Source organism: Gossypium hirsutum, chromosome A05, assembly GCF_007990345.1.
Source record: "Gossypium hirsutum isolate 1008001.06 chromosome A05, Gossypium_hirsutum_v2.1, whole genome shotgun sequence".
In the NCBI taxonomy this organism is placed as follows: Eukaryota; Viridiplantae; Streptophyta; class Magnoliopsida; order Malvales; family Malvaceae; genus Gossypium; species Gossypium hirsutum.
The window spans coordinates 110,463,496-110,483,341 of record NC_053428.1 but is presented as its reverse complement, the minus strand read 5'-3'; the positions used below and the strand labels follow the sequence as shown (position 1 = coordinate 110,483,341).

General features: G+C 33.2%; 2 protein-coding genes and 1 long non-coding RNA gene across 4 annotated transcripts; 2 read left to right on the top strand and 1 right to left on the bottom strand.

Moving 5' to 3' along the window:
• Positions 1 to 570: 570 nt before the first annotated feature.
• LOC107904275 (exosome complex component RRP42) lies at positions 571 to 3,286 on the top strand. Of its 2 annotated transcripts, none has more exons than XM_016830594.2 (8): positions 571 to 755; positions 858 to 985; positions 1,072 to 1,128; positions 1,222 to 1,314; positions 1,921 to 1,999; positions 2,091 to 2,215; positions 2,701 to 2,844; positions 2,913 to 3,286. In XM_016830594.2, exons 2-8 carry the CDS (start codon positions 860 to 862, stop codon positions 3,150 to 3,152), a joined length of 864 nt encoding a protein of 287 aa, XP_016686083.2. In that variant the 5' UTR covers positions 571 to 755; positions 858 to 859; the 3' UTR covers positions 3,153 to 3,286. The 2 variants fall into 2 exon arrangements, with proteins under 2 accessions (XP_016686083.2, XP_040970560.1); XM_041114626.1 differs by having other exon boundaries at positions 594 to 759.
• A 3,213-nt stretch (positions 3,287 to 6,499) lies between these two features.
• Positions 6,500 to 7,842, top strand: LOC107904277 (uncharacterized). Its single transcript, XR_001686178.2, has 2 exons — positions 6,500 to 7,242; positions 7,531 to 7,842. It is a non-coding gene; the product is annotated as an uncharacterized lncRNA (long non-coding RNA).
• Positions 7,843 to 9,116: 1,274 nt separating this feature from the next.
• Positions 9,117 to 17,697, bottom strand: LOC121229720 (vacuolar protein-sorting-associated protein 33 homolog). The gene is made up of 22 exons (XM_041114624.1): positions 17,541 to 17,697; positions 17,404 to 17,443; positions 17,155 to 17,235; positions 16,658 to 16,852; positions 16,470 to 16,580; positions 16,307 to 16,372; positions 16,022 to 16,129; positions 15,867 to 15,911; positions 15,512 to 15,568; positions 14,807 to 14,901; positions 14,346 to 14,397; positions 14,185 to 14,241; positions 13,786 to 13,848; positions 13,574 to 13,680; positions 13,213 to 13,335; positions 12,967 to 13,048; positions 12,786 to 12,856; positions 11,996 to 12,076; positions 11,016 to 11,073; positions 10,742 to 10,803; positions 10,243 to 10,336; positions 9,117 to 9,678 (listed from the first exon to the last, which is right to left on the bottom strand). The coding sequence occupies exons 1-22, from the start codon at positions 17,591 to 17,593 to the stop codon at positions 9,589 to 9,591; spliced, it is 1,791 nt and encodes a 596-aa protein (XP_040970558.1). The 5' UTR covers positions 17,594 to 17,697; the 3' UTR covers positions 9,117 to 9,588.
• Between the last annotated feature and the right edge of the window lie 2,149 nt (positions 17,698 to 19,846).

The following is a 19,846-nucleotide window of genomic DNA, read 5'->3' as shown; positions in this document are numbered from 1 at the left end:
AAAATATATTGTAAGTTTTTATCCATTTCGTAGGTTTAGAATTTAGTTTCTTTATTTTTGAATTTAAAATTTTAGATTTAGCTGTTATCATTATTGAATTAAATTTTTTGATGTGATATTTTAAAATTAAAAAAAATTAATTTGGTAATTATGTAGCAATAAAAGTATCCATAAAAATATTGATTAAGGTTTTTTTTTAAAATAATTATTCGAAATCATCATGATACCGTAAGTTTTAGCATAATTTAGAGGCAAATATTAGAATTTGATAATTTATCTTATAATGTAAAAAAACAACAAAGCAATTTAAGCCGCAAAGAATGTGTTAGCTTTAAAGATTGTTACGTATTCAAATTTTTCCTCAATAGAATGACTTTCTAGGTGAAGAACAAAAGAGATGAATATGTTTATGATTTTTTTAACATTTCTTTTAATATTTTTTTAGTTAAATTGTCACATACAACAAAATGATTGGCTAAGAGAGTTTCTTTCTTTTTTTTGACTGTTGGAGTGAGTAACACGGATAGTTTAGGTAACATAAATTCAGGGACCAATTTAAGAAAACGAATATAGTTTAGGTCCCATTTTGTTGTTTAAGCCTAATTAATGATAAATCCTAAAACCCTAATAAGAAACAAGCTTTTGGTTCTTTTCGCAACTGACTAAAATCCAGAAAATAAATTCTCTAATTGGCAATCCCTCTTAAAGAGAAAATTATATTTCTATCGAATTCTTCGCTGTGGAAGTGAAACCGAGTGAGTGAGTTCAAAGTATTTTTTGTTTTTGTGTGTGTTGTTATGCTCCTTTGGGCTTTTCCTTCCATTTGATTAGCTTTGTGTTCCTCTGTGGATTTATAGCAATGGTGGGACTTTCTGTTGGAGAAAAGCATTTCATACAAGGTGGAATTGCTCAAGACCTTCGTTCAGATGGTCGAAAAAGGCTAACTTACCGACCCATATATGTTGAAACTGGAGTGATTCCTCAGGTGTGGAATCTTCTTCTAATTACTTTCAACCCCATCAACAATTTTTCTGCTTTTATATGAATTTTCATTGAAGGGTATTGTAACAGGCACATGGTTCGGCTAGAGTTAGGCTTGGTGCAACTGATGTTATTGCCAGTGTTAAGGTATTTCTTCATTAAATGCCGAATTTTTTTTCCTTGTTTCCTTCTTGTCTTAGATGTATGGTAATATGATTTTACTAATTTATGTTTTTGCAGGCTGAACTTGGAAAACCAAGTGCATTGCAACCTGACAAAGGGAAGATTGCTATATATGTTGATTGTAGTCCAACTGCGGCACCAATGTTTGAGGTGGTTTTTGCTTTACCCTCGAAATCCTTCCTTTTGTTGATTCTATTGGTTGAATTCACATGAATACTTTCAAATTTCTTCATTTGATTTCCTTTTTAATAATATATATTTTTAAAGAGTTTCCTTGCTAATGTTAGTTAAGATATTATTGTGGATTTGTTTACACGGTAATGATGGGTAGAAGAGTGAAAAAATTTCTAGTTTCATGACCATGCATGCTTAAACATCCATGTATTTAATTATTAACTGTCTTCCTTGGAGAACATGATCTTTATGAAGAGTTTTAAATGGCTAGTTACTTTTGGAGTGGTTATATGTTAAATGCTACTCTCTCTTTGTTGGACAGTTTGACTTGTGAAATATGAATCCCACTTTTGGTGTGTGGGTGAGTGAGTTCCCTGTTGTCTTTGGTTAAAAGAATATGGGTATCTGTAATGTAGGACTAACATTGTTCTAGTCTTTATGCTCTTCCTTTTCCTCTATGTACTGGCTACTATGTAGTCATGACTTAACCGTGTTTGTCTGTCTTTAGTCCTCCATTATGTTATTCATAATCCATTACTCACTTCATTTTATTTGTAAATTCTCATATTTCATTTCGCACAGGGTAGAGGGGGTGAGGAGTTGTCAACTGAGCTATCAGTTGCCTTGCAACGGTGCCTCTTGGGTGGTAAAAGTGGAGCAGGTAGACGTTCTCACGAATGGTTAATCTCCTGTACTTGATTGTTATTTCTCTTTAGTTTGAGAAAGTAATTATCTAAATCCATCAATTCCAGGAGCTGGAATTGATCCAACATCTCTGGTGGTTGTGGAAGGAAAAGTGTGTTGGGATCTCTATATTGATGGTCTCGTTATTAGTTCAGATGGGAATTTGCTAGATGCCCTTGCTGCTGCCATTAAGGTATTTTACTTATTAGGCATTGTATTCTTCTCTTCTCTTCTCTTGATTTGGTTGTGACTTGGGTTTAATTATCAAACTAACTGCTAGTATTGAAAAGCAATTTTACATTTTATTAGAGGAAATGGGTTCGGAATCATTCATGCTCAATTTGAGTCTGTCTTCTCTAGTTATGTTGTCAAATACAGTAGAAACCTGCTTGATAATCAACTCCTATATTTATTGGTATATGGCATGCTGGGGTGTCCATTTTTGCATCAATTCATGGTTTCATGTAAAATTTCCATGAGCCATGTACTCATGACGTGGCGGGTTTACATAAGTGCTTCATTTAAGTTATATATTGAAGTAAAATAGCCTTTTGCCCCGAAACTAAGGAAAGTTCTTTCGCACTTTTGGTTAGTGTACTTTGAAACATATTGTGATTGTACTGGTTCTCGAAACTTGAAATGAACTAGTCAAAATGTTTTGTTTTTTTTTTTGCAAAGGCTGCTTTAAGCAATACCGGCATCCCTAAGGTCGATGTTGCAGCGGAGACAAGAAGTGATGAACAACCTGAAGTCAACATAAGTGATGAAGAGTTTCTACAGTTTGACACATCTGGAATCCCTGTCATAGTTACTCTAACAAAGGTAATTCCAAACTCATAATTGTCGACAAACTGTTTAAAACTATTATACTATCTCATTACATTCATTAGGTGGGGAGGCACTATATCGTTGATGCTACATCGGAAGAGGAATCACAAATGAGCTCGGCTGTTTCGATTTCTGTTAACCGAAAAGGACACATTTGTGGGCTTACGAAACGTGGGGGTGTTGGCCTAGACCCGAGTATTATTCTTGACATGATTTCTGTAGCAAAACATGTAAGTGAACAGCTAATAAACAAGTTGGATTCTGAGATTGCTGCTGCTGAGGCAAGTGAAGAGGAATCATGACTTCTTTTAAAGGCTTGTTAGAGGACTTTTTCCTTTCTAGATCCAGAGAGATGATTTTGGAATCTATTGTGTAATATTACTAATTATTTATTTATTTATGACTCAATTCAATCAAAATTACTAATTATTTATGATATTAATTCTATTCCTATAATTAATTGTTTTAAAATTGTAAGATAAGGAAGAGAAGAATATATCAACCAATAAGCTTTATTTGGATGCTTTTTACGTATTTTTAATGATTTTGGGGCCATGATTAAATTGTATATTTTTACAATTATAAAAATGTAATTTTCTCATTTTAATAATTTAAATCTTTATCGTTTTAAAGGGTTAAATTAATTTTTTATAATTTTTTAGTGTCAAAGTGTAATTTTATCATTATTAATTTAAAATTTTATAAATTATGAAAATCTTAAATTAAAAATTTATCATTTTAGGGGGTTATGGCCTCTTGGGTCTCATAGTGGCTCCGTCACTGGGAGGGTTTGATTGATAATATTTGGGTGCGGATAATATAATTTTATTTGTAGATTGAATAAGGGATTTTGAATTTGAATCTATTATTTGTTTATATTTCTATTTAAAAAAATATTATTGTTAATAGGAACTATCAACAATAATAATACAAAAATATGACACATAGTACAAACGATAAATAAGATATTATAAACTAATACTCAAATGTCATGTTTGTAAAATAATCCTAATAGAGAGGAGAAAGAGAAACTAACAGTAACCGCAACAGTAAAAGAATTCATAATCTAACTAGAGTTGTATCACTTTAATCAAACCGTTAAAAATTGTATCCTAGTCTTTCCATCATTAGATTAACCTAACAATGAACTCTAATTAATCAAAAAACCACTACTAAGAGCCCCAAGAGACCCGCTCCATCAATTATGCATAAAAAGCCTAATCTTAAATGATCTATCCTCCCCTCATCAGCTTGGATTCCAATTTTATAAACACTATCACTATGCTCTATCGTGATAAGGCCATCTAAGAACGTTATTGTCGAAACCATTCCTCGAATTAAAAATTTTAATGTTAATGAAATGGGGGGAATCGGCTTTTGAAAAACAAATGTATGGAGTCGCCACCGATCTTTTGTTTTGGTGTGATCGGATCACCTAAAAATGAGGTTAGTTTAATAAAACATTTTTGGTTTATTAAAACGACGATTTTGGCCTACGAACTTTTGAGAAAACGGGTTCGGGAGTCGGTTACGTATGAGGAAGGATTAGCACCCTCACTACGCCCAAAATTGGTACCGAATCGATTAAATATTGTCCTTATTAAAAGTTTTTGAAATGTGGTTCCTTTTATAACGTTTGAGTAACCCGAGTTGGTTGCCAAAATTTCTTGTTTCGATGTCTGAAAGTTTATAATTCGAGAATTACAGAAGGATGCTCAACTATTTAGTCCAACGAAAAGTCGAAACCCAGCACAGTAGGGTACGATTCCTCGAATTTCCAAATATTGACCATTGCCTTACTTTATAAAATACGTGTGAAAATTTCGAGGAGTTATTCGATTATTTTGGGCAAATGAAAAAAGCGCAACCCAGCGCGATAGGGCTCGATTCTCAAATCGCCAAACATCGAACATCGCCTTCGTTTTTAAACATATTTTTTTTATAAACATGAGTGAGAATATAAAGGAATGTTCAATCATTTTGAACAAACGAGAAATCACAACCCAACACGATAGGGCATGATTCTCGAATTGTCAAACGCCGAATATTGCCTTCGTTTTAAATAATTTTTAGAAGATATGAATGAAATTTTGAAGGGATACTCGATTACTTTGAGCAAACGCGAAATTGCAACCCAACACGTTAAGGCACGATTCCGCGAATTACTAAATATCGAACCTCGTCTTCATTTTGAAGAATTTTAAAAGACGTGAGTGAAATTTTGAAGTGATATTCGATTATTTTGAGCAAACGTGAAATTGCAACCCAACACGTTAGGGCACGATTCTTCGAATTTCCAAACATCGAATCTCATCTTCGTTTTGAAGAATTTTTGAATGAATGATTATAAAGCTAGCTTAAGACGTATTAATTCGATTTGAAATAAGACAAAATTAATCATAAGATTCGGGTTTTATAGAAAAACCACATTTCAAAAACAAGATGGAAACGAGGATATGAGGTAATAGGCATGTACGAGATGTGATCAACTAACGTACTAATAATTAAATCGCTAACCTAAAAGCGTGATGCAATTGCGATAATACATGGAGGATAATTACTATGAAACAATGAATAAATTAATAATGCAACGATAACGTGCATAGGAAATAAAATGATTAATACTAGATACACGAAACAAAATGCAATTCAAAGAAGCAATATGGCATAAAATTATTCTAAAGTAACGACGAATAAAATGGCACCTAAAACGTGGATTGACAAATTTGCATATATATAAAAACTAGGGCTAGATATATATATTTTTGAAATGAATTTTAAGGAATGAAAATCCGAATCAAGTTGCGGGTAAAACATTTTAATCACAAATGTATTTAAAAGTTGACAAAGTACATGATGATTTAAACAATATAGTAAAAGAATAATGATGGAGATGTATGGCAAGACGTAACATACAAAATGGATTTATAAGAACATGCACACGTAAGTTTATTCAAAACATGAGATTAATAATAAGATACATATAAATTTTTAAAATGATCTAAAAATTATACACATCCTTATATTAAAACATTTAAAATAATAAACTATATATACACAAAAGCAATATAATGTAAAGACATACTTCAAACAATAATTTTACAACTACAAAAGAAATGAAGTTTCCAAAATTATCTCATATATATAAAGAGAATATTTAATAAATCATATAAAAAAATATTTTAAGATGATAAATCTATTAAAGCAGCAAGTGTATTGACTTATATATATACAAATTTAAAAGAGAATACATGTGAGTTAATATAGAGATGATAATGTATATAGGGCTAAATTAACTTCATTATAGATTATACAATAGATCCAAGGACACGCATATATATATATATATATAGAAAATGTATGTATAAAATATACAGGTTTAAGAACGTATAGAAACCAAATATATGTACAAATATAGTAAGTATGAAAAATAACTTAAGTTTTATGCAGAGCATATACATATATATATATATACAAAACATGTTGGAATGATAACAATACGTCCTAAAATATATGAGTTTAGTAAAATATATACATATCAAATACAAGTATTGATAAATATATGTATCTATACAAAAAATGACCTAAAAATGTATATATACATTTTGTAGGATCATGTAATAATATATGAGAATGAGTTTAAAAGAAGTGATATGTATAAAAATAAGGTTAATAATAGTATATATATGAAATAAAACCAACTTTAGTACAAAAAATATATATAAATATATAATAGTGTACATAAAAACATTTACATGGAATATACAGAACACATTAAAATAACCAATATATGAATGTATGAATAGATCAATTGAGATAAAATTAAAACAAGAAAATGAATGATTTACGAATAAAATAATCCCGAAGGACCAGTGTGCGAAGCATGCCAGCATATAGGGATCGAGACTGAGAATAACCCCAGCTCTAAAACGCAGCGCAGTGACATGGACCAAAGCGAAATCGTGCGTAAACCCTGGGAAAAAATTAAAAGGAAAGGAAGTGCACACGCAGGCTGATTTGAACCGGGCGCGAATGGGGAGGGATTGATGCTGTAAATAATCCCTCGTCGCCAAAATACGCAGGTCATCGGGGCCGCTAAGCGGGTCGGGTCGGGACTCCACCAGACGACGTCGTTTTTGGGCCATTGAGACGGGCCTGAAACGGTGTCGCATTTGATGCATTAAAAGGGCTGCAAACCGAATGTTCGGCCAAACCCTAGCCCCTCCCCTCTTTGTTACCTAGTTGAGCCCCGAGTAATCCTCTCAGCGCTAATGCGCCACCGCGAAAGAAGATTAATACGCCCGGGCTCAAAAGGGGTGATTTTCGGCCTTAAGACCCCGTTCAGCCTTCGATATCGACAAAGTGAAAGGGGAATGGTGGCCGGCTCGTCAGGTAACCTTTCGTTTTCCACTTATTTTTTTATGCTCAAAGATATATGCGCAAAACCAAGAAGAAAGGGACAGATTCAACAAGGAAAATAAATGAAGCCTTCGAAAATCACCTTTCTTTTCTATTGCTTTGTATTGCTTCTGTGCGCGTATTGCTTGTGTAAAAAAAAATCCAAAGGGAGTTTACAATCGAAAAAATATCAGGCTTTTATAGCCGAGAGAAGAAGAAAATAAAAATATACCAATTTTTGCTATTTTCTTGCGTCTGTTGTCTCTGTTTGTCTTCTTGCAGGTACGGAGCAAGGCGCGTGTACGGGGGTCGTGTTGGCGCGTGTACGAGGGTCGTGTTGGCGCTTGGCGTGGGTGTACGAGGGCTGTTGACGTGGAGGCACGAGCGTACGGCACTGGGGCTGGGGCTCGTCTTTGGTTGCGGCGCGGAAGTGATGAGGACACTCTAGGGTTTCCTTTCTCAGAATACTGGGCCTAACGGGCTAGTAATTGATATTGGGCTGTAGGGCATTAGTTATTGGGTCATTGATTATGTAACTGGGCTTTATTATTGGCCTTGTAATTGGACTGTTATAAAACTTGGGTTTTAAATTTATTTATTTATTTTATATTATATATATTTGGGTTTCTAGTGGGCCCGGACAAATTTGGCCCACTACAGTTATAAAAAAAGCTTAATTTATAAACACTAAAATTGAACTTAAACCACTGCTGCTTTGAGAAAAAAACAAAGTGAACAAAATAAAACAATGAAAACATGAACAAAAATCACGATACCATAAACTAAATTAAAAATGACAAAATACTATTGAATAAGCCGCAACCAATAATATGAACACCTAAATAAGTTAAAGTTCATATTTTTTTTGTTATAACTTTTTTTTGTTATAACTTTTTATAAATAAGAATATTATAACACTATAAGAAATAAATTGTTTTTTTGTAATATATTTTTTTACCATAGCTTTAGAAATTTTTTAAGAGTTAAATAATATTATTTTTTGTTATAACTTTATAAAATATACATAAATTAATATTTTTATAATATAAACTTTTAAGATTTATAATGTAATTTTAGAAATTTTTTGTCCTAACCATCCCAAACACTCATACATATACATGTTTATACTTATAATATGATTTTCATAAAACCTGTATAAAAAAAAATAATTGTTAAAGTTAAATCATGTATAAGTGTTTAAAAAGTCAGTGTAATTGTATTTGGGTGTAAATACATATGTAATTGTTCTAATTCTCACATTCGTCCTAAAAATTAAAAAGTATAATCCGAGTGCTTTAATTACACCAAATTCAGTGAAATCCACCATACATCCCTTGTGTATTTACAAACAATTACACGCAAATTCCATTATTAAATAGCTTTTCAAATACTACCTAAAACCTAAATGTGTAAAATTAAATCAAAATTTCATGTATACATATAAATCACAATTAAAGTTTTATGTATATAATTATACCAAATCAAAGTTCACGTATATCAAATTACACATTAAACCAAAGTTACATATAAATTTGATATTTATCCCTTTATTTTTATATAAAACATTATCATATAGCTATATTTATTATTAATATCTTTTTAGTTATAAACTTGAGTTTTTCAGATTTTGGACTAATCTCAAACTTAGATCTTTATGAGCTTAGGCTCACATCGGTCTCGAACTCAAATTATTTTTGTACTCGAGCTTTCTCAAGCTCAGGTTTTTTAGAGCACAAATTTTCTCAGATTCAGATTATTTTAAGCTTGAATCGATACAGGTGAGTTTTCGAGTCCGGCTTGGGTCTGTTCTGGCAGGGGAGAATGATCTCAAAACCAAACAAATATAAAGCTGATTCACTAAGATTCAGTTTGATGAATCAAATATAAACAAACTTCCATTAGTCTAAGACGTTTGAACAGAAACACTAAGCCTCAACACTCAACAATATGATCTTCCATCACATTTTTCTCTTTGAAATAATCCCTGACAGATTAAAGCATAGTCTTCAATTTTCAGCTTAAGTTTGTTTAGGGTACATACTTACCTTGTCGACAGATCTGAAATGTTTGTTCATCTTCATCACATTACAGTCATACTATCCCCAAATCACTCTCATGACACCAAAAACAATCATCTCCATTAAATGGTCCTGGCTGTAAAATCAAATAAATACAATATAGATGGATAGATACACTGGCAGTGCAAAACAATTTTCGTCTGACCAAACACTTCACATTTTCAGCCTCACTGCCCAGTACGCCATAATTATGATTTTCTGTTGTTGGAGAGAAATATTGGGAAACAAAAACCTCCTAAAAGCCAACACACATTCGAACGAGTTAACCGATTGTCTCAAAGAATGTTTCAACCAATGAATGACCATTGACCATTTTTGTCGTCCCAATAATCAGATCATATGCCATTCCTTCCTGCAGCAGAGAGGTACCGATATGAAGGAAACTAACTTACAATAAGGTGAAATGGACAATATCAGAGAACTGGTTGGATCAATAAACCTACTTTAACAAGATAGAAATCCAAAAGATGAATATTTTAAGAAAATAATTAATGCCAGCAAATAACAAATAATGAAATACGGTTGATCAATGTTGTTTTTTTCTTAAATTCCTTAGAAACGCTATCTCTGAGCATATATCCCCAGAGACTCCCATGCCACAAATCCAAAATTACACTAAACAGCTTCCCACTGTACCTGAAAATTATTCCTTTCAACGAAGTAACAACCTATGTTGATCAGATTCTTTAGCTTTATTTAAGTATGAGTCCGATACCCATGTTTGATACAAAGTAGGACATGGGTATGATGATATGACCAAAGACTCCAAATCCATGAAAAAGCTTAAAATTTTGAACATACACAGTCCAACACATACAATCCTGGTGAGAGTAGGTAATGACCGTTTAATTGCACGATATATTAGCAAAACCTGTACAACAGTGAACATACCATATACACAAAAGAAGCAACATACCTGGGCACTGAGAAATCTGAGAGCAGCAATTTCTGCAAATGTTACCCCTCCAACAAAGACAACAAGTACCAGGGAGCGCCTCCCGTCTGCTATTCTGCAATAACTCAAGGAGTCAGCCAAGAAACATAAGCTTTTCTGTAAACAAAAAGAATAAGATTGTTGTTCCCTATTTATAGGGGTCAATAAAGAAATACAGCATAAATGTTAAAACTGAAAAGTCCGTGCAGTGGAGCTTTAAGTAACTACAGAAACGACCATCTCTGCCTATCATTACAGCAATTTTCTAAACTAAAAAGGAAAAGTCACAAGTTTACTGCCCTAGCCACTGTCATTGTCTTCTATCATTGTTTTACCTGGTTATTCTGGTTGTTTGGACAATTAACTGAGGAAGGAGTCTCTTTACCAAAATAAATTCCAACACAAACATCTGAGTGAAATTATTTAATGGTTTGTATAGCACTCAAATTATGAGACATACAAAAGGAGAAAATTTACTTACTTGTCTAAACCATTTGAAGCACCCTGCAATGTGGCAAATGAGGGACTGCTAGCAAAGCCAAGCTATAAAAATAAACGTGCTATCATAGTAAGTAAAAATATATCCAAAGAACAATATAATTTGAGAGGCATGTTTTGATGCACAGAAGTCAAGGGTTATTCTTAAGAGAATTCCAGAGAAATGTCGTTCCATATTTGAAACAGCAAAACATCAGATAAAAGAAACAAACAAAAAAGTAGAAAGTAAAATAAACTACTCCCAGAGGTCTACTGACCCTTTTTGTTTCTGTATGCGGCCCAGGCAACAGCTTCAAAATTTCTTCCATTGCACGCCTGTAAGGCCATATTATTAATATATATATATAAATTCAGAAATAGAAGCAGCAGGGGTTTGATTAACATTCCTGCCTAGTTAAACCACTTGGCTGGTAAACCAAAATAACAAAAGAAATTCAGGCAATAAACAATAAAAACCTTCTTTCCCTTGGGGCTGTTTCACTAATTAGTCTGGCTATTGCTTAGGACCTATTTAGTCTGCTATTGGATTTATGGCCTACTTTTTATAAACTTATCAACTTATCTGCTATTGATTTAAGGCCTAATTTATATAAATTTGCTCTGCATTACAACTTCCTAATGATTACAAAGTGCAGAGCAGGATTGTGTAAAATCTTAGTACACCATTGCACACCAAAAAAAGGTACACAAAACTGCTCTATTTGTAAAGTGAGAGAATGCTTGAGAAAGTCATAAAATTAACTGGAGCTTAAAGATAGAAGATAGGGAGACCACTTCAAAGAGACTACCATATCTTTGCAGATGAAAGAGTAAGGATAAAATTCTTTTGCATAAACACAAAAAGGACCGGCATATGTTTGCATAAACACAAAAAGGACTGTCATATGTAAGAGTAAAAGCATTGACACTGACAACTATACATGCCCCCTAACCAATTCAAACTCGGATCCTAAGGCCAACAATTCAATCTCATTAAAGTTCCCAGATCTGGACCTAAGGCCTCAAACTGCTTCATCCTTATCGCCCAACTATAACATTGCTTGACTTGGGCTGGGAACTCAAAAAGGAATTGACCTTGAGCCTCCTAATTTAAGTCAACCTTTTCCATTTAGAACAAGCTATAGCCACCAGGAAAGAACTAAAATCAAATTTGTTCTCACTGAGAAAGCAAACTGACAGCATTCCATATCTAGATCACATACAATAATTAGAATGAAACTCAATAGATTTAACTCACCATCCAGATCGAACTGCATGCTGCACAAGGCGAATACTAAGAGGTGCATATCCAGAAAAGACATAGGCTATGTCATTAGGACTGTTGCATCAAAAAATAACTTCTTAATTAGGAAGCAAAAGAGAATGATTAACTGCTTCAAAGTACAACAGTATGCTTGAGATTAAAATGTTGATATGGGACATACAATAAAATCTATCATCATATCATGCTACAAGTCGCTCTTGCAAAGTTTGTTCGGACAGAAGGAAAAGAGAAAGATATGGAGGCGATTGTACAAAGAAAGAAAAGGGAAAAGAAGACAGAATTTCTTTATAGAAGATACAAACTCATCCATCTCCTTTTCTTGAGGGGGTTCGGGGAGGAGGGTGAGGGTGAAGTTTCTAGAATTAAAAACTGACCATAATTAACATACAGGTGATATGGTGACAGATAACAATCAAGGCTCAGCTAGACACGAGCAATAACTAACCTCTAACACTAAAATAAATATACAGCAAACATTATAGAGAAAAAATGAATCGTGAAAACAAGAAAATACTAACAACAATAACACAGAATTTCTTGATAAAAATGAAATTTCATCCATCTCTCTTTTCTTTTCTTTTTTTTTTTTTTTTGGGGGGGGGGTGGGGTGGGTGGGGTTTCAAAAACATACAGATGATAAGGTGACTAATACCAATCAAGGCTCACTAGGTGCACTAATTAACCTCAAACATTGGAATGAGTACATAGCAATTATTATACAGTTCAATTATGAGAAAAGGTTGCATCAGTGAGAAGAAAATACTTTGCAGTGTCAGTATCCTCAACTACAAGTTGCAAAGCACGTTTGACTGTCAACCAATTGCTTTTTGACTCCTGCAAGAGTCAAATGTAAAACAATTGACTAAATAAGTGTCAACAGAACTTGTAGCCATAGACTAGTACACAAACTGAAGGAAATGATTGATTATGCACTCTTTTTATACCTGCTTCTTCAACAATCCAGCCTTTTCTAAATTATTTAATGTAGCCATATGCTCAAATCCATAACTGTGGAGAAGCTCCCTCCTAAACCATGAATTCAAAAAATATTAAATAACCAAATCAATATGTCAGAAAAAAAATAAGCTGTTAATTTGTAAAAAGTCAAGAGTCAAAAACTAGCATACAAAATCAACATAAAGAAGAAAAACAACACTAAAAGATAATTCTCCAGAGTAAACACTGCTTGCCTCAAATAGTCAAAATGCTTTTTGGGCAGCCCTGAATTTGTAACAGAAAATAGGATGAGAAGACGCAAGACGTTGACAAGAGGCTCCTGCTTATGGATCATTTCTTCAATGTAATCAAAGCAACTGCATTAATAGACCAGAAACAAATGCTTAGAAACTAGGGTTGGGGGGGGGGACTCGAAGTTTGATATTATTTTTCAAGAGAATGAATCAGGCAGCTGCAATTTGCTAACAATAATGGAGAATAACTTTGTTCGCCTCAAAATGCTATGAGCAGGCAGTAATAGTTGCATTACATAACAAAAAACTGCAAGGACACTTTAAGTTCATGAGATTAGTAGGTGAAGCATGTTAGACTTACATGTCATAGCTTGAGGCCTCAATAATTGTGTGCTCCATGTCAAGTTTTGCAAGAAAAGATGGCTTTGATGTGAATGTTGACAGATGTTGTGCAAGATTTATGTGTCTCTGAAGCAATAATCAGCAGTAAATTACAACCTAAAACTCATCCAGACCACTTTCCAGGAAGCCAGTGCAAATCCTAATAAGCAAAAACCAAAGAACCCTACTTACGGTCATTTCAGGTAATGAGTTTAGCTTCTTGACAAAATCCTTTAGCTCAGAAACTGTTTGGTTCTGTACACATTTAACTAATTAAAAAAAGGAATTATACAAACTTAAGAATGTTCAACTGTCTGAGAAGGGAACGATTTCAACCACTCAGTCATCCACAAAATACGATACATTAGAAGTGAAGACAATGTATAAGAGCTCAACAGATAAGTTACTCATCCACAAACCATTTAAATAGTCTTTCCATGCACATATGACTTCTCTAAAATCACCACAGGAAACTTAAATAGTGAGTTAAAAACTGTTTTCACTAGGCTTCTGACTATGACGCATAATCAGGTTTTGACATTATGCATTACATATGAGGCATGAGAAATGTTCAGGTCCTTATTCACTTACAGTAGTAGTCATCTCAGTGTAATCCTGTTTCATGGATGTTGCTTTCTGCCTAAGAACCTGCAGTCAGATGGCAACTAAGCAGAGAAACTTGGAAGTGACGTTAACTTTGGGGTAACGAGAATTGGAAAGCAAGAATGTGAAAATGATTAAGATAGGTCAACCTGGACAACAACTTCAAAATTGAGATCTCGTATCTCCTTGAACAGCTTGTCACTAAAAGTTAAAATAAGCATCAGAAAGAGGAAAACAAGGGAGAAGGCAATAAACAAAAGGATGCTTAACATTCGGCTCAAAGGTTTTTTCTTTTATTTGTGAAGACAGATCAGAGTTTTGACTGAGGCCAATATGAGTCAATTTTCTCATTATGCTTCAAGATAAATACAAAGGAGAATAGAAACCTTAATCAAATAGCCACCAAATTAAAATATTCATGTCTGTTTTACCCACTCAAAGGCATAAATTACTTGTCCAATGCAACAAAGGCACAGATATAAGAACCTTACAGTAAAAGCCATATCCAACCATGATCATACATCAAAACAGGCAAAACCACAATGTTTATAAGAATCAGAGTACTATTATAACTAATCAGTTAAATAGATCAAGTGGAGGCTAACTTTACCTTGAATTAAGTGGGACCTTCATCTTTTTTCCCTCTTGTTGAACACCCATTATAGATGAATCCAGCTCCACAGAACCATTATTGATGCGCAAGAACTGCAATGAAAAATTAAGAGACAGCATTACCAAATACAACTAAGAGAAAAAAAATCTTAAAATGGTTCTTTTCCTCTAAGAAAAATAGAAATGTTGATTGCCTTAAAAGAGTTCAGTATTACAATTTCGATTAGAAAACCTCTTTTGTTAGTTATATTCCTGTCTAACCAACCTATTCAGATACCCAGGGCCCGTTCAAGCTCTCATGACTTTTAATACTAAACAGAGTCAAAAACAGCCAACAGAATGGGAAGCAGAAGAGGTTTTAGCAAAGACCATGAGAGCTTGAATTTTGTAGTTACATTTCCAGGACCAGTTGTTAGTCGCATAAGTGGCATTCCTGCTTTTCCCGGCAATTTATGCCGCCAATATGCCACCCCATGAGAATATTTTATTTGAAAAAACTAACTGAACTAGTTTGCAGTTAGCAGAAAATATTATAATGAAGATGGCACTAGCCCTTTGGATAGATACTTCATAAAGCAACTCAATTTCAAATTTAATCTCCACACATAGACTGATCTATCTGATAAACACGAAAAAGATGCTTTGCAAAGAAAATACATAACAACATTTAACTGTAATACTGCCACTGCTTGCATCAGCTTACCTCATCGAGTAGCCCTTCATATGTTAGCTGTGAACACATAGGAGTAACCATATCCACCTGTAAGTAAGCAGTACAAAATTTAAAGTTATAACAACTATTGTTTATTTTTGCAGTCAACTTCACTATCAAATGAGAGAGAAAAAGGCAACAAACCATGTATACTTTGAGCTGACATGAAGAATTTCACGATTTGATTTAGTAAATTATTAGCGGTATGCTGAGCATTTAGGTTTTAATCAAATAATAAATTTGTAGCTCTCCTTAAAACAGCCTTAGTAACTGTCTTGCATCATCTTGATGACAATAATCTAGAAAACAAATTACTAAGTGCAGTGCACTGAAAAGCAAAACTCACCTCCCTATCTATGAGGATGAGAGTGTTAATCTCTGATAAAGCCATCTGAAGAACCAAAAGAAATAGGAGGCCACAAGTCATTCATAAATACATGAAAGCAAAAGCATTAATGCTAATTTGGATGGGGAAAAGGTTTTAAAGGGGTTCATAATTACTTCAGATGAATTCATGGGCTCCTCTGTGTGCATGCGATCCAAAATATCTGAGACAAGAACAGATGCTTTGCCTTTTGCACGCACATTTGGTATAACTCCAAAAGTAGACTGCAATGTGTATAAATTTTAAGATTAATTCAGGAAAAAAAATTAATTTAGAACAATAGAACTTTATGAAATTAGCAAATCCTTAATCATGTGATAAGCTAATTAACTTATTTTTATAAATTATAGATATCTCATCATCCTTATCTATCCCAAATGAATAACTAGAGTAGCCCTAACCTCAAGCTTGTGAATGGCTTTAGCAATATGCCAAAGTGAGCCTGTATCACCATCAACCTGACATTGCTACAACGAAGAAACACGAACATAAAGAATTGGTTCAAATTCTTTAGAACCACAAGATGAATATAGTGGGTGGAAAGAGAAGGCATATTTTCCATACTTTGTAAGCAAGATCCAGTTCAAATGACAATATGTCTTCATCCACAGGAACTATATACAACGGATACTCCCCTATGGTTATCAAGTGATGCACTTTTTCCTCCTCAAGGATCTGCAGAGTGATCAAAATTATTTATGGTGTTTGGGTAAACAATACACACACATTAGGAGCTTAATAGGGATGCTTACTCTCTCGCATTGAATTTCACGGCGAGGAACAAAATAGATATAGTACTCTCTTTGAAGTCCTTTCGAGATATCATCATGCACATGAGAAGATATGGATTTCATCAAGTCACGCTGAGAAGGAACGAGATAAACCACTTTGGTGCAATCAGTCTGAACTGGCTCGGCTGAAAGATGTCGCAATTCAATCCCATATTCCTGAAGTCAAAAAGACATCCATAATCATAAACTTAGTAACACCAGTACATTGTTTCCAATCATATAACTATTCAGTTATGTATAAAATGAATCATCCAGGCATATCATCTTCTTTTAAAATTTAGGTATGCATGGAAACAAGCTGAAAATAGAACTTTTTCAACACAACAACCTTTACTGCTTCAATAGATATTGTAATGGCAGAACTTTAGTAGAATAGTACAACTTTCTTATAGAACTTAACTGAAACAGTGGCATCTTTAAGCATTTACAGTTTCAAGAAGAAAAAACAAGTGAATTACCTTGAGAAGAGATGTTTGGATAATCAAAGAGAGGGAACCACCAAGTTTCGGTTCAATAACCAAACACTTCTTTCCTCGAATCTAATTTCATCAAAAATAATAATCAATAAAATCCAAACGAAATGTCCGCTAAACTAAGCTTCATGCAACAAAATCATTTTAATTTTCCCGAGCTTTCTCGGCAACCAAGCAGTAGTCAGTTGGGGAAAAAAAGATGAAATGCTACTCAATTTTAAAATGACGAATTACATCTTTGAGGATTTTAACAAGATCTTTCTGCGACTGTTCCCTGAAAAATAATAATTATAATAATAAATCAGAATCAGTGACTACAAATTCAAACGAAATTGAAGGAATTAAGGAGATTAAGCGATTGAATATTATACCTGAGAGACTTGAGATTCAGAGGAGAGTTGTCTAAATTTGGAATCTGAGCCATTTTCAGTTCAGAAAAAAAAAATATTTTGCTTTTCTCTGCAGAGTGCAGAGGAGAAAATCAGAAAATAAGTTCGTAAAAAGATAGTTAAATTTATGGTTCAAATATGAACAAGATCCCTATACTCTTTCGAAATTTAAATTTAATCCCACGTATACACTTAAGGTTTCTAGCGGGTTTGGGGAGTGTTACTTTACAAGCAGCAGAAACTACGATTTTTTAATTTGGTTAAATGAGGTTTGATGGGAGAGTGACTCTCCCAACTAATCCTTTTCCGTTAAATGAGGTTCCATAAAAATTGGTATAATAATAATTGAGTCCTCAACTTTTACATTTTGTTTCAATTTAGTTATAATTTCAAAAAAAATTAACCCTCGGCATTAAAAATTATCTCAATTTAATCCTCAACATTAAAATTTTCTTCCAGTATTGGAATCCTCTGGGAAGATAAAATTGTTGCTTACTTTGACATGCTTATTTCACAACTTTGAAATTTATATCCTAAAGATACCAGCATGTGGAGTTGATGATATGACAAAGCTGGTTTACTTGGATGAGCCTGAAGTCCTTCAAAATTTAAGATGGATGTTCACCTTATTCTTTCAATGTATAATTTTTCCTGAAATGGATGCATGTTTTGCATTCTTTGCGGTAACATATAACATTCATTTAGATTTGTGTGACAATAAATTGAACATTGTGTCATCTGAGTGACTATGTTTAACAACTTCTAAAATTTTCAAATATATATTTTTAGAAATAAGACCAGTTTGAAATAATTTACAATGTTGAGGGTTAATTTTTTAAAACTATGACTAAATTGACTCAAACTCGATCTGTAAAAGTTGAGAGCTAAATTTATTATTATAATATTTTTTATCACTCTCCTAGGACCAAAAAAAAAACTCAATTAATTGGGTGACCAATTTAAAAGAATTCATAGTTGGGGACCAAAAAAAATGAACCTATAGTTGAATGATTTATGTTGTAGTTTACCGATTTTAGAAAGTTTAAATAGAAAGCAAAAGATTTTCCAGGATGGAAATTTTATTTTTTGTTAGAAAAATGTTTGCAAATTCCAACTCTGCAACTTTAACAAAAATAAATAAACAAAGTTGGTGATTAGACCAACATTTTCAGATCTAAAAAAGTAATTGTCACAAGGCTAGAATTATAATTGTCGTGTAACACCTTGTTACACAGTCCAATCGTCAGGTTCGAGTTATAAGGTGTCATATTCATTGTTGAAGCAACTATGGTCAAATTACATTCAATTACAAACTGTTAAACATTCAAATGTAACTAAAACAAGTGTATAAAACGATACATAATCATTTTCAGATCTTATACGAGCTAATGAAAACTTTTTTGTTAACCCGATATTGAAATAGGACCAAATTGTAAGGATTCTAAAGTTTTGGATTGACGCCGCGATGCCAGGGGTTCCTTGTCGCGACGCAATTCTCTATTTGGTGTTCGTTGTGACCTTGAAGCAATGATGTCGCCACATGAACTTTGCTTTATTTCTCGTCGTAATGGCAAAGGTTAGTCATCGTGACATGACTCACTGTTTTCACAAGAGCCGACTTGTTACAAGTTTGGAAGACTTGAAATCATATTTAAACACATTTCATACTACCATATCAATCACATACCAAAGCATTCAAGACAATTTATGCAAAATTTGGTACTTCCATGTACCATCAAACTACCAATTTCTAACATCAATTAATTAATCTAACTTATGCCGTTCATATTTTCAAAAACCAACCAAACACATATAAAATTTCATCGCCTTTAACCGTTCCAAATCAACTTTAGAAAACATATTCAAACATGATTTATAAATATTTACATTAGATCACAACTTGACAACCTAACCTTTGAGACATTAAACCAAAATATATTTAGGTACATGCCAAAGAACCAAAATGAACCATTTTATAAAAACATTGTTGGGTCAGAAACAATAGTTTGGGTGTTGGCCTCAAGTTCCAGGGTTTTGAAAATCACCTGAACCTGTGCACGAAGAAAAACAAATCATACATTGAGCAATAGGGCTCAGTGGTACCTTTATGATTTAAGAGATTACAAATTAGTATAAAAGCATGACAATAAATATGTGAAATCAAACTGTAACTTGTATAAGTTCATATATGTATATATATATAAGTGTGCATATCCCATTAGGGAACCTAATTTGCTTAAGATTTCAACATTATCATCAAATTTATACTTTTGCTACTCACCTTTCAA

Coding starts and splice junctions, on each gene's coding strand:
- LOC107904275 (XM_016830594.2), top strand. CDS start 860: ATGGTGGGACTTTCTGTTGGAGAAAAGCATTTCATACAAGGTGGAATT. Junction 1,129..1,221: donor ATGTTATTGCCAGTGTTAAG/GTATTTCTTCAT, acceptor ATGTTTTTGCAG/GCTGAACTTGGAAAACCAAG. Junction 2,845..2,912: donor TCATAGTTACTCTAACAAAG/GTAATTCCAAAC, acceptor TACATTCATTAG/GTGGGGAGGCACTATATCGT.
- LOC121229720 (XM_041114624.1), bottom strand. CDS start 17,593: ATGGCTCAGATTCCAAATTTAGACAACTCTCCTCTGAATCTCAAGTCT. Junction 14,902..15,511: donor ATGAAGGGCTACTCGATGAG/GTAAGCTGATGC, acceptor TTTTCATTGCAG/TTCTTGCGCATCAATAATGG. Junction 10,804..11,015: donor CGCATACAGAAACAAAAAGG/GTCAGTAGACCT, acceptor TTATTTTTATAG/CTTGGCTTTGCTAGCAGTCC.